This window comes from Palaemon carinicauda, chromosome 1 (genome assembly GCF_036898095.1).
Source record: "Palaemon carinicauda isolate YSFRI2023 chromosome 1, ASM3689809v2, whole genome shotgun sequence".
In the NCBI taxonomy this organism is placed as follows: domain Eukaryota; kingdom Metazoa; phylum Arthropoda; class Malacostraca; order Decapoda; family Palaemonidae; genus Palaemon; species Palaemon carinicauda.
Genome location: NC_090725.1, coordinates 38,269,727 through 38,284,200, shown reverse-complemented (window position 1 = coordinate 38,284,200; position 14,474 = coordinate 38,269,727). Strand labels below are relative to the sequence as shown.

At 48.6% G+C, this 14,474-nt stretch overlaps 1 protein-coding gene across 1 annotated transcript in view; it reads right to left on the bottom strand.

Annotated features, from left to right (window-relative positions):
* The window catches only part of LOC137647527 (pre-rRNA 2'-O-ribose RNA methyltransferase FTSJ3), a 98,366-nt gene that overhangs the window by 48,535 nt on the left and 35,357 nt on the right, over positions 1–14,474 (bottom strand). The window contains exons 4-6 of the mRNA XM_068380766.1: positions 10,533–10,706; positions 10,204–10,320; positions 7,422–7,556 (exon numbers count right to left, since the gene is read on the bottom strand). Coding sequence (XP_068236867.1) covers positions 7,422–7,556; positions 10,204–10,320; positions 10,533–10,706 — 426 coding nt within the window. The remainder of the gene's footprint in view (positions 1–7,421; positions 7,557–10,203; positions 10,321–10,532; positions 10,707–14,474) is intronic.

Below are 14,474 nucleotides of genomic sequence, written 5' to 3'. Positions count from 1 at the left end.
GGTCACGTCTTGCAGGTAGTGGGCTGTGAAGGTCGTTTGACGCTTCCAGACCCCCGCTTGAAGTACCTGCGTCACAGAGAAGTTTCTCTTGAAGGCCAGGGATGTAGCAATACCCCTGACATCGTGGGCCCGAGGGCGACGTGACGGAGGAGGGTCAGGATTCAGGGCATGGTGGATAACCCTTCGAATCCAAGCAGAGATGGTGTTCCTTGTGACCCTCCTCTTTGTCCTGCCTGTGCTCACAAACAGAGCTCGCACATGAGGACGGACTGCAGCCGTTCTCTTCAAGTAGTACCTCAGACACCTCACTGGGCATAGTAGCAGCTGGTCTGGGTCGTTTGTTACAGAACGGAGACTCGCGATCCTGAAAGAGTCGAACCGAGGATCCGGCACTCCAGGATTCTGAGTCTTGGCCACAAACTCAGGGACGAACCTGAACGTTACCTCCCCCCATCCCCTTGAATGGGCGATGTCGTACGAGAGACCATGAAGTTCACTAACTCGCTTGGCCGAGGCCAAGGCGAGTAGGAAAGCCGTCTTCCAAGACAGGTGGCGATCGGAGGCCTGGCGTAATGGCTCGAAGGGAGGTCTCTTGAGAGACCTGAGAACTCGAACCACGTTCCAAGGAGGGGGTCTCACTTCCGACTGGGGGCAGGTAAGCTCATAGCTACGTATGAGTAAAGAGAGTTCTAGCGATGAAGAAATATCAACGCCCTTCAATCTGAAGGCCAAGCTTAAGGCTGAGCGATAGCCTTTCACTGCCGAGACAGAAAGGCGCATTTCTTCTCGCAGATACACAAGGAAGTCCGCTATTGCTGGAATAGTGGCATCGAGTGGAGAGATACCCCTTCCACGACACCAACCACAAAAGACTCTCCACTTCGCTTGGTAGACTCCCTCAGAGGACCTTCGCAGGTGCCGAGACATTCTCTCCGCAACCTGTTGCGAAAAGCCTCTCTCCGCGAGGAGACGCTGGATAGTCTCCAGGCGTGAAGCCGAAGCGAGGCTACGGCCCTGTGAGGGACACCGGAGTGGGGTTGTCTGAGAAGCTCGTGTCGTGGAGGAAGCTCCCTTGGGAGTTCCGTCAGGAGTTGCAGAAGGTCCGGAAACCATTCCGCGTGATGCCATAGCGGAGCTACTAGGGTCATGGAACAGTTGACCGATAGTCTGGTCCTGTTGAGCACCCTTCTCATCAGACAGAATGGTGGGAAGGCGTACACGTCGATGTTGTCCCACCGTTGCTGGAAAGCATCTTGCCAGAGTGCCTTGGGGTCCGGGACTGGTGAGCAGTACAGGGGCAGCTTGAAGTTCAAGGCTGTCGCGAACAAGTCCACCGTCGGGGAACCCCACAAAGTCAGGACTTTGTTGGCTATCTGAGGATCCAAAGACCACTCGGTACTCACTATCTGCGAAGCCCTGCTCAGACTGTCGGCGAGCACATTCCTCTTGCCAGGAATGAAGCGAGCTGATAGTGTTATCGAGTGGGTTTCGGTCCACCTCAGAGTCTCTACTGCAAGATGGGATAGCTGTTGCGAAAAAGTGCCTCCCTGCTTGTTGATATAAGCCACTACCGTGGTGTTGTCGCTCATCACCACCACGGAGTGACCCGCCAGGAACCGTTGGAACTGTTGAAGGGCCAGAAAGACGGCCTTCAATTCTAGCAGGTTGATGTGTAGGCACTTTTCTGATTCTGACCAAAGGCCTGAGGCCCTCTGGTTCAGAACGTGCGCCCCCCACCCTTCTTTTGACGCGTCCGAAAACAGAGTCAATTCCGGGGGAAGGACGAGAAGACTCACTCCCTTTCGCAGGTTCTCGTCGGCCAGCCACCACCGCAAGTCCGTCTGTTCCAGAGACCCCATTGGGATCAGAGTGTCCGGGGAATCGGATCCTTGATTCCACCGGGACTTGAGCCGCCATTGAAGGGATCTCATCCTGAGGCGGCTGTTTGGAACCAGACGGGCCAGGGAGGATAGGTGGCCCAAGAGACGCAACCACGATTGGGCGGGGAGTTCTTTTCGCCTGAGGAAAGGTTCCGCCACCCTCCTCAGCCTTGCTATCCGGTCGTCTGATGGAAAGGCTTTGTGGAGATTGGTGTCTATTAGCATGCCTAGATAAACCAGTCGTTGGGACGGCTGCAGAGAGGACTTCTTGAGGTTTACCACGATCCCCAGATCCTGGCAAAGATCTAGAAGCCTGTCTCGGTGTCGAAGAAGGGTCGACTCCGAGTCTGCTAGGATCAGCCAATCGTCTAGGTAACGAAGGAGACGAATGCCGTTCCTGTGCGCCCAAGTCGAAATCAGGGTGAACACTCTGGTGAACACCTGAGGAGCTGTGGAGAGACCGAAACACAGCACCTTGAACTGGTAGATCTTGTTGTCTAGGCAGAATCTCAGGTACTTCCTGGAAGACGGATGGATTGGGATCTGGAAGTACGCATCCTTTAGATCCAGTGTACACATGAAGTCTTGTGGTCTCACCGCAAGTCTGACCGTGTCTGCTGTCTCCATGCTGAACCGGGTTTGTTTGACAAACCTGTTCAGAGCCGAGAGATCGATGACGGGTCTCCAGCCTCCAGTAGCCTTCTTTACAAGAAAGAGTCGACTGAAGAAGCCTGGAGAGCCGTCCACGACCTCCTGGAGAGCACCCTTCTCGAACATGGTCTTGACTTCGGCCTGAAGGGCCAGCCCCTTTGCCGATCCCATGGCATAGGAGCTCAACGACACTGGATTCGCTGTCAGGGGAGGTTGAGATGACGTGAACGGGACGCGATAACCTTGGCCGATCACTGAGATCGTCCGAGCATCGGCCACGAGATGTTGCCACCTGCGGACGCAACGCTGAAGGCATCCCCCCACAGGTGGACACGCAGGGGGACTGCCACCCCTAGGGCTTGCGGCCGCGGCCGCCACCCCTAGAAGTCTTGCCTCCCCTAGAAGTCTTGCCTCCCCTGGAGGACTTACCACCCCTCTTGACCTTGGCTGGAAAGGGCTGGGGCTTAGACACCACTTTCTTAGCTGCCGGTGCCTGTTTTGGAGCCTTACGAGGCTGTTGCTGCTGTTGTGGCGGGGCTGGAGGCTTATAGGGCCGAGTTGTAAGGGCCCTGTGGAGGAGGGAGTCCGTGCTGGATTTCCTCCACCTCTCAGCCGTTCGCTCCAAGTCTTGAGGCTCAAACAGGCTCTCCCCCAGGAGGGAGGCATGTCGGAGCCTACACACATCTACGGCGGGGACCTTCGGATGGAATCTCTCGGACACAGCATCGCGACGCTTCAACACCGAGTTGGCCCACAGGGTGGTAACCTGGTGCGCCAAGAACTCGATGGAGCGGGTGCCCGAGAGCAAGAAGGTCTCTAGGGCCTTCCTATTGGTCTCCTTGGACAAGTCCTCAGATCGCAATAGGATGCCCAGAGATCCTAACCAGAAGTCCAGCCACGAAGTGGCCTGCATGGCACACTTAGCGACCTTCTCGTGGTTAAGGATCTCTGCCGCCGAGAACGACACCTGCCGCGCAGAGAGTTTCTCCAAGGGAACTCCCTTCGCCAGCTCCTCCACAGAGTGATGGAGAGGAAGAGCGAGGTTGTGCTCACCCAGGATCTCGAAATACCTCCTCTGCTGAAGGCGAGGAGGAGGGATGAGTTTGTTCCCGGCAGTGGAACGACTGGAGGTGGCAAGAAGTGCGAGCTGAGCATTGGCCCTAGCTCTGGCACTCTTCAGCCCCCGAGACCAGGGCAGAGCTGCACTGGTCTTAGGGGCCTTCTGAACGTCAAACACTTCATCCAGAATCGTGTCTTTGCCTTCACGGGGGGGGATGACTGGATCCGTAAGACTGTTAAGTTGCCTTATCAGGCTTAGGACCTGCCAGAAGGCATGTTCGGACTCTTGCTGTTCTCCTCCCTGCGGGCTGGCAGCTAAGTCTCCTGCCCCAGGAATCTCTTCCTGGGGTGATACGTGGACATTCCCCTGGGTAGTCGTGGGTTCCTGTCGAATCCTTGCAGAGGATTTAGGGATGGTCTTGGAATCCTTGGGTTCCCTCCTAGGAGGGATACAGGATCCCAACAACGAGGTTCGAGGGGCCCCTTCCTCACGAGACGATTCTCCTGCCTGAAGCGAAGTCTCCCCCCCTGGTGCCGAGGGGAAGACTACCGGCCCACTGGACTCACCTGAGGACGGAAAGGCCTCGTCCACGGGAGAAGGAGAGAGTACTCGTGCAGGAGAGGGGACCCTCGAGACCGACCTCTTGGGAACCAACTTCGCCCTGGGGGAAGTCACCACGAAGTCCACTCCTCTCTTTCTCTTCAGCGTAGGAGAGACAGCCGCTGGTTTGTTTCCCTGGCCGGCGAGTGCTGGTTTCATAACCCTCACTAACGCCCGTGCCAGCGGACCAAACCAAGTCTGCTGCTCAAAGGACACAGAGTCCGAAATCCTCGCTAAGGTGAAAGGGATCGGGCGATCCTTTGGAGTGGACACGACGGTACCTGCCTGAAAAGAAGGTGGGGAAGAATGCTGTAATGACCTGTCCTCGTCCTGCAATACCAACCTGTGCTTGGATGGAGGTGATCCCGAGTGCCGTCTAGGAGCACGCGTCCCTGCTGCTACCACCGGCTGTGGAATTCGCCGCGAACTATGGTCGCGCGAGGGTGAACGGTCGCGCAAAGGCGAATGGTTGCGCGAGCGCACAGGCGAGCGGTCGCGCGGGCGCGCAGGCGAGCGGTCGCGCGGGCGCGCAGGCGAGCGATCGCGCGGGCGCGCAGGCGAGTGGGCGTGAGGGTGGGCAGGTAAATGAACACGTGTCCGAGGCGACGAACGCAAGCGATGGCGCGACGGCGAGGGATCGTGCTGCCGCGTAGGTGAAGAAGATCGCTGGCGATAATGACCACGTGATGGTAAGCGATGGCGAGCAGCATGTGTAGGTGAATGATCGCGCGCAAGAGGGCGGTCGTTCAGGGTTGCGCGATGAGGAGCAGCATGCGTAAGCGGGCGATCGTGCAGGGTTGTGCGATGGCGAGCAGCATGCGCAGGTGAATGATCGCGTGAAAGGGTGCGATGGTGATCAGCATCCGCAGGAAGGCGATCGTTCAGGGTTGTGCGATGAGGAGCAGCATGCGTAAGCGGGCGATCGTGCAGGGTTGTGCGATGGCGAGCAGCATGCGCACGTGAATGATCGCGTGAAAGGGTGTGATGGTGATCAGCATCCGCAGGAGGGCGATCGTTCAGGGTTGTGCGATGAGGAGCAGCATGCGTAAGCGGGCGATCGTGCAGGGTTGTGCGATGGCGAGCAGCATGCGCAGGTGAATGATCGCGTGAAAGGGTGCGATGGTGATCAGCATCCGCAGGAAGGCGATCGTTCAGGGTTGTGCGATGAGGAGCAGCATGCGTAAGCGGGCGATCGTGCAGGGTTGTGCGATGGCGAGCAGCATGCGCAGGTGAATGATCGCGTGAAAGGGTGCGATGGTGATCAGCATCCGCAGGAAGGCGATCGTTCAGGGTTGTGCGATGAGGAGCAGCATGCGTAAGCGGGCGATCGTGCAGGGTTGTGCGATGGCGAGCAGCATGCGCAGGTGAATGATCGCGAGAAAGGGTGCGATGGTGATCAGCATCCGCAGGAGGGCGATCGTTCAGGGTAGTGCGATGAGGAGCAGCATGCGTAAGCGAGGTGATCGCTGGCGAGCTGGTGATCGCTGGCGAGCAGAAGGTCGACGCGTGTCCTGTGAGAGGATAGGTTCACGAGCAGGAACGGGAAGATCGCTGGTGCGTTGGCGAACATGTGTTTCTGACACACGCGCAGCACGATGTTGCGTAGCCACAGGACCAGGTGGATGGTGAGCAGGGAGTTCAGCAGGAACTAAAGGGTGGTCAGAGACCGCAGGGCGATGTTCCTCAAATGAGCGCTGACGCTCGGAAGAGAGCTGACGAGCAGGAGAGCGCTGGCGAGGGGGGCGAACCTCAGGAGAGAGCCGACGAGCAGGAGATCGTCGAGGAGCAGGAGAGCAGGAGAGCGCTTGTGCGCTGGCCCTGCTCGCGTAAGGGAAGAATCCCTTAGCCCCGAAGGGACCGTTGCCCGTTGGGTGACGAGTTCTCCAGAAGGCGAAGATCCGGCAGGAGATGGTGAGCGGTCTGCAGAGAGGTTCAAGGAGGGCGGGGCAGTCGGTTGAGGCTGACGAGGAGAGTCCCCCCCGGAGGACGAAGACCCAAAAAGGCGCCTCTTAGTCCCCCTGTAAGGGGAAGGGAGGCCCTTGTGGCGTAGAGGGCGGTGAGCCTTACGGCGGAGGCGGCCTCGGGGGAGATCGTCGGGACCATCGGTCCTCCGAAGGGGAGTCTCCTTCAAAACACTTCCCTCAGAAGGAAGCTGGGCAGCAGTCGAGACCGAAGGACTCACTTCCCCCTTCGAAGGATGCACGGAAGGAGGAGGAGAGCCTAGAGCACCATCACCAGCAACAGCACCTGCGTCGGAAGGCCCAGCCACGTCGGAGGCCTCTGTCACCACGACGTCGACAATAGACAGAGGGTCTACCTCCGCTACCACCGGCGACTGTTTAACAGCGGCCCCCAACGAGACAAGGTCAATAAGAACGACCCTGGAGGGCAAGCCCTTAAGCCCCAGGGACGACCAAATCTGTAACAGATCATCACTGGATAAAGCATTATTATCAATAACCTCCCCCGGAGGAGGAGGGGGAACCGCCTCGCTATGGGAGGCGACGCCCTCTCCCCCCACCGAAGGTAGGGAAACAGAACAAGGGCCTGCGCTCCCACTCGGACGACTCTCCTTAGGAGGCGGACGAGGGGGAGCTTCGGAGGAGGTTTGGGCGGCGGAAGAAGAGTCCCGAGAACCTTCCTCCTTCAAGGCTAACCCCGGAGGAGAACGGTCTCTCTTGGACTTCTTCTTACGCCGACGGCCAAACCTCTCCCACTGGGAGGCAGACCACTCCCTGCACTCACGACACATGTTATCCTGGTCGCACCGTCGGCCCCGACATTAAGGGCAGAGGGTGTGAGGATCCGTAATCACGTCCGACATGAAAGTCCCACAAGGACGGCCGGCTACTCCAGGGCATGTCCGCATATTAAATAAAAGAAAATAACTGAAGGTCAACTTCCAACCAATCACACAAGCTGAAAAGAAAAAGAAGAAAATTAAAGGCTGTCACGAAGGCGATGAACAGACACGTCTGATCACCGCCGAGCCAAAAGTGAAGTGAAGCAAGTCACCGGTGTGTGGAGGGGGGAGGGGTAGCAAGCTACCCCTCCCCACCCCCCGCTAACTAGCGCGGGGGTAATTAACCCTCGTTAAAAACTATTGGCTCGTCATTTCAGCTGCGCTAAAAGTAAACCCTTTGTAAATAGCGTGGTTTGTATTTCGGTTACGGAACAATTCAGCATTCTATGAAAAAGGTACAATTTCCTTTAAAGTAAAATTTCTTTACCTTTATTTCTTTTCTCCATGTCAAAAGCTGTTTCAGTTCTTTTCTCCCCAATACTTTGATATCTTTGCAGTTCTCAAGGATGTTTTCAGTAGTCAGCTTGTGCTTCTTTAGAGGTTCATCGTCTTCAAAATGTAACTGGAAAAAAATCAATGTCCATCACTACATCATAAAAGAATGGAATGTATTCATGAATAGAAAATTATCTCAAGACATTTTCCATTAGGTCATTCAGCTATGCACCTATATTCAATTACATAAAGTTTTCTTAAATTCTCTGCCTGACACATTAAATTATTTACAATAGTTAATCATATACCACAAATCAATGCTATTACTTTACTAAAAATGTTATATAACAATTGCCTAGCAAAAATCATGTCACCCAAGTCGTGCAGATATAATTTCCCAGATTATCTTTAATTAGTCTATCCATTGCTCTTATTGCCTTTGGAAAGACAAAAAGAGAAAAATCCCCAGGAAAATCTGAAATAACGTCACTTTAGAAAAGCAGCATGAGATTAACATACATTAGCCTGCTACAGCATATGAAAATTGGATAAAAGATGAGATAGAACCAGAGGTGTGGGAAGAATCTCAAGTGATGGTATAAAAAGGGTAAAACGGATGCACTGTAGAGTGAAAATAACATTTTTGGAAGCTCCAATTATTGCAGAAAAAAAAAAATGTAGAAGTTTATAATTGCCAGAGATTAGAGCGGGGACCATTACCATTTATCATAGTATGAGAATGCTACTACTGGGGACCATGGGAGCTGCTTTGTGTTGATGACTTAAAAACAGTAAAAGCAGACTTTGATGAGGAACTGGAAGATGTTTAGAGTTTAATGGAGAAGAGAACTGAAAATCAATGTAGGCACAATGAAGCTAATGGCGACCGGATTGGAAGCATAGGAAAGGTACTAATAAGAAAATGGCTGTTTGTTATAGGAAATGCATATGGATGATCTCCACACTGTGTCCCAAAAGTAATGTAAGGTGTAAAAAGACCTGATCGGGATTACAAAATCAACAATGTGAAAACAGATGTAAAAGTGTATGACAGAAAGCAAATAGCGAAGAGAAGATTAGTTGAAAATACTCTTGTGATAGAGTGACAAGGTTTAAGAATAGGTAAAGCATCTCTGCTACCTTACAGACACTGAAATGTGAAACAGGAATAGAGAGAAAAGTAGAAAAAAGTTACAGCAGCATGTCTGATAAGAAGAGAGCTTCCATGATTACTGATAGATAAAAATGTCATATCAGTTGAGAATACACCCTTTAATAGGTAAATAAGGCCTGTAATTTTCTATGCTAGAGAAAAATGGGTACTGACAAGGATACTTCAGGATTTTAATGCGGTGTTACCTTGGAATATTAAGGTTCATAGCTGGAGCAGAGGGAAGATTGTAATATAATTGAGGAGTTGGTGGAAGATGCATTGTACATAAGTTTAAAAATGAGTCTGAGAACTCAAAGATGGAAATGATTTGGTCTTGAATATGTGATGAGATGGGATAAAGAACACTTGATCTGAAAAGTAGTAGACATGGAACAGACTGAACGAAGAACGTAGAAAGGCTCAGGAAAAGAGAGAAAAATGGGGACAGAACTCTCATACATGATATTTTGCCAAGTATGATTTCCAAGCAGATTACTAACATACAGGAAACTCTCTATACCTAAATTACTGTGGATCTAACAAAAATTAAATAGTAGTCTCTAAACAATAGTTTCATAAATGGATATACGAAGGATTAAAGATGTGATTCTTAGTTTCTGGACATATGCAAAGAAAGTTTCACAAACCAACCTCCACAGTATTTAAAATTTAACTTGTTCAAAATCAAAACTACCACAAAGCATAAAGTAAGCAAAGTACTGTACTGTGCCAGCAAGAGGTTTTATCCCATAAACTTACAGTATATGATATTGTACTGTAGCCTATTGGTTTAATTGATATATTCATGATTTATGGTGTCCTATAACAATTGGAGGGGGGTCAGTAATTGCTTTTCATATACAACGCTGTAGTTAATTTTCAAATTTAGGTTTCATTTTTGGTGGCTGAAACTCAGGTTTATCTTATATTTCATCTATTATAACTAAAACATAATGGGTAAGCAAAACACTCAGTGGCCTTGGACACACAATGACATCAAGCCATGTCGATAACTCCACTGGCCCATCCTTTCCAATGTATTTGCCTTAGACTTTTATTTCACACAAAATTAGAAGTATAAACCTAATATGTAAGATCCTGGTGATGGTTGGTTAAGGAGATTTATATATGAAAGTGACAAAGACAAAAAGAGTATAATGACGGCAGTACTAAACTGATTTTACACATAATGCAAGAGAATGCACTTAGCCTACATATGCATCAGGACACACACATCAAGAATTCCTGTAGTTACTTCGAACAGTATACTGTTTTGCCCTTATTCAAATTATTTTTTATCTAATGCAAACAGGTTCTTACTAGTAAAAGTTCTGACATAAGGGACTTAACTATGAGCTAAGGGAACTAAATAATGTAAAAAATCCTATATATCTTGTTAAGATGATTTAGGATTATGGTAGAGAAAACATATTTGGTAACCTGAAGAAAAGCATCTTTACATTCAAACATGTAACAAGGAGTGATTAAATGCACATAATATTTTTAGGATTAAAAAATCACTTGACACATACATAAAGTTCCAAGAACCCTTAAACAGTAGCACTGCTAAACTCCAAAATGGAAAAAAAGGTTTGTTTAATTAAAATTAAAAGGCACTTACCTCTGAGGCTGTCTGAAGAACTTCTACGTAATTTGAAGCGTGTATAAACTCTGAGACAGGAACTTTATTGAACAAGATTGTTGCTCCTTCTGGGTAACCTTCCGCTTTTGGCTTTGTCTATATAGTGGAATATATGAAAAACATGACTAAATATTAATTTTCATAAAGAGCCGACTTATTAAACAATATAAAACTGCTATTTAATTTTCGAACCAGATATTCAAAATTAAACATGTCATTAACAACCTCAGATGAAATGTAGTTATAAGAGATTTGTTCAACTTTCATTTCAAACAAAAAGGATTTGGATAAAAAAAATTAATATGTACCTTAGCAGGTTTCCATAAGTTGATCTTGCTGACTGGCTCTGGATCAATTTCTTCAAATACATTCTTAGGATTGAAAAATTCCTGATCAACCTTTGCTGGATCAAGGTAACTCTGACAAACTACGAAGATTTCAGCAGACTCGTAACGAGATGACAAGGGTTTTGTGGCGTTGACCTGGGACATATCAAAATGTACAATACTGTATTAACACCATATTTTCTGATATCAATCTTTTAAATAAGACATTTATTTAACCAATCTATATTTTTAATCTGTAACTCAAACTAAATTTTTAACTAAACCATATTTTCAATAATTATTAAATACACCTAATGGAACTAAATGTCTAAATCCGTAACTTAGTTACAACACTATCAGAACTAAGCTGTAGGCCAAATTTGTCACTAAGAGGGTATTTTGGGGACAAAACTACAATCTTAACTTCTGGAGATAATAATTTTGTATTACTCCCAACTACTGTATACAAAACTGATTAATTTAAAATAGGGAACTGTCTTCAGTGGGACTTGAACAACCATTAAATTCATTAATAAGATAGTTAACAATAGTTTGTGAGCGCTCGCAAGCAGCCCATCCTGTCAGGAGCTCTTGAGTGAGGTGCGAAGTTTAACTTTAAAGGACTCGGGTATGAATAGGTAGGAAAAATAAAAATTACTTTTAAAAATTTGTGAATTGTTCCAATGATTATACAAACATTTCATCCTTTGAACTAAAGAGACTCGCTGATAAGTTCATAAAGTCCTCCTAGAAGCGAACTGTTTGGTTCTATTTTTCTGGCCTGGATATGTTAATCTGTCAGGTCGCGTACCGAAGCAAAGGCGATAACCCCTGCGACTCCTTGTCTATCTATAATAAGGATGAATAGATTGGTACGTGGTCAATTGAGGCAGCCATTTCCCTAAAAGGGATAGCAGTCAGCAATAGAGTAATATACCAAGCAAATGATCATCAATAGGTTAGTATATATTCCACCATCCTACCCCTTGTCTGGGGAACAGGGGGGAGATGCTTTTCTAAACTAAAATAATGGAGCTCAGTGTAGCTCACTCACATCAAATCAAACCTAGCAAGTAACAGTCCTACTATTTCATCCCCAAGTGAGGGGGAAAGAAAAAATCAAGAGAAACCAGTCACTCTACCTTTAATTTTATGCTTACATTTACACATTACCAGCGACGAGATACTTCCTGTCCCGCGTGGGAGATGGACTGGCTGTAAACCTACTTGAGCAACCATCACAGGACCAAGAATTTAAGTGTTGACGCATCTAGCGCACTCTGAAAGCATGCACTTAGCACATTCAGAAAGAGATGACCTGTCAGGTCCCTTGAAAGAGAACGCAGCGACTTTAGCAGAAGCACATTCAGAAACATGTCTGGATATTGACAAGTCTCATCTGGTAGAACACCTTCTGGACAAGGAGCGCTTAGGTGAAAAGCGTTGCGTTGAAGTCCGTCCAGGGGCTGGACTAGAAGGTGAGGTTCCTTCAACTACTGGTGACGCACACCTGGAAGATGAGGGTAGGGCAAAGAGTTGCTGGAATCCCGCCTAGAACCCGTGAACCTATATAAGGAAGTCTGCTGTGGGCATTCTGGAGAAGCATGTCTAGGAGATGCCCACCAAGAATGAGGAGCGCCCTGGGATGAGATGCCCTTAGGAGAGGTACACTCTACGAAGGTAATCGCCTGGAAGCGTGTGCTGGTAATGCACATCTGAAAGTTTGCCTGTGAAAAAAGTCGCCTTTTGGAGAACCTTCAGAGGAAGGATCTCGCAAAGGCTGAAGCACAGCCTTGCGATAGGGCTCAGAGAGCTTTAAAGGAGAAGTGTTTAAATAGCAAGGGTTGGTCAATAGCTCGTCCATCCTCTGGAAAGGAAAAGGGCACTGAGAACACGCTGGAAAGAGAGAAAGTAAAATATGAATAGTCTTAAATATTCCCTACCAGTGAGTTGTCAGTGTACCAACAGGTACAGCAACTATCTGTCGGTCATTATATTATTAACTGCTAAGCTACAACCCTAGTTGGAAAAGCACAATGCTATAAGCCCAGGGGCTCCAACAGGGAAAATAGCTCAGTGAGGGAAGGAAACAAGGAAAAATGAAATTTTTAAGAGAAACAACATTAAAATGACAAATTCATAGATAATTTGTATTTTTCCTAACTATACAAACCTTAGCTATTTAATAGGGGTATTACTTTCGGCATAGCTGAAATGACGAGCCATTAGAATTTAACGAGGGTTTACTACCCACACCGCTAGTTAGCGGGGGTAGGGGAGGGTAGCTTGCTAACCACCCCCCCCCCCCCTCACACACACACCTGTGCTTGAACTCACTTTGCTTGGAGGTAGGACTTCAAGGGGGGATAGGGCTGGCGGGCAAGTTTGGTTAAATAGTTAAGGTTTGTATAGTTAAGAAAAATACAAATTATCTACGAATTTGTCATTTGTTCTGTAACTGGAATACAAACCACGCTATTTAATAGGGGTGACTCACCCATTAGGAAGGGTGGACGTCCCAGCCAGTACTGGCTTTTGGCTTTGCCCGGGGGCTCGTTATTTGAGTGTGTAAGCACCCAAGAAATAAGGAGTCCCTGCCCCTCGCTAGAACCTTGCTACGCAAGGATTGCGGCCTACCCAAGCTGTGTGTGAAGGTATGAAGAAGTGTGACTCGTCCTAGGAAGTTCATCTGAAGTTCTTTAGATGGAAACTTGTAGACTAGGACTTTCCCAATACTACCTCGTCAGGGTATGGGGACGTAACAGTATTAACTTAATACTAGGAACACAAGGGAGCATGGCTTACCTCCAGTAGTTTGAGGTCAGCTATGCAGAGAACTCAGGATGCTGTTTTCCCCAAGAGAGGGGATGATGAAGAAAAGAATAAGGGCCAGTCAAACCTTTTCATTCATGCAGACTAAAACCAGGTAACAATGCTCTCAACCTTCTGCTACTTGTCCAATAAGGAGCTTCAGGTTTTAAACCAGCTGTTGTGCAGCCACCACAGGGCCGATAGAGAACGTATCGAGCCTCCTGTGGGTCACGTCTTGCAGGTAGTGGGCTGTGAACGTTGTTTGACGCTTCCATACCCTCGCTTGAAGGACCTGCTTCACAGAGAAATTTCTTTTGAAGGCCAGGGACGTAGCTATGCCCCTGACATCACGTGATCTAAGGCAACGTGACGAAGGAGGATCTGTATTCAAGGCCACATGAATGACCCTACGAATCCATGCAGAGATGGTGTTCTTGGTGACCCTCCTCTTAGTCCTCCCTGTGCTGACGAATAATGCTGGCACATGAGGACGGACTGCAGCTGTTCTTTTGAGGTATAGCCTCAAACTCCTTACTGGGCATAGTAAGAGATGGTCTGGGTCATCTGTCACAGAGCGGGGACTAGAAATCCGGAAGGAGTCGAATCAATAATCCGCTACTCCAGGATTCTGAGTCTTAGCAATAAACTCAGAGACGAAGCTGAACGTTACCTTCCCCCCTTCCCCTTGAATGGGCGATGTCATACGAGAGACCATGAAGTTCGCTAACACGCTTGGCCGAAGCCAAAGCTAGCAGGAACACCGTCTTCCAGGTTAGGTGGGGATTTGATGCCTGGCGTAATGGTTCATAGGGAGGTCTCTTAAGAGACCTGAGAACTCGAACCACGTTCCATGGAGGAGGTCCCACTTCCGACTGAGGGCAGGTAAGTTTATAACTACGTATGAGTAGAGAAAGTTCTAGCGATGAAGAAATGTCCATTCCTCTCAGCCTGAAAGCTAGACTTAAGGCTGAGCGATAGCCTTTCACTGCCAAGACCGAAAGGCGCATTTCTTCCCACAAATACACAAGGAACTCCGCTATTGTTGGAATAGTGGCATCGAGTGGAGAGATTTCCCTTCCACGACACCAACCACAGAAGACTTTCCACTTTGCC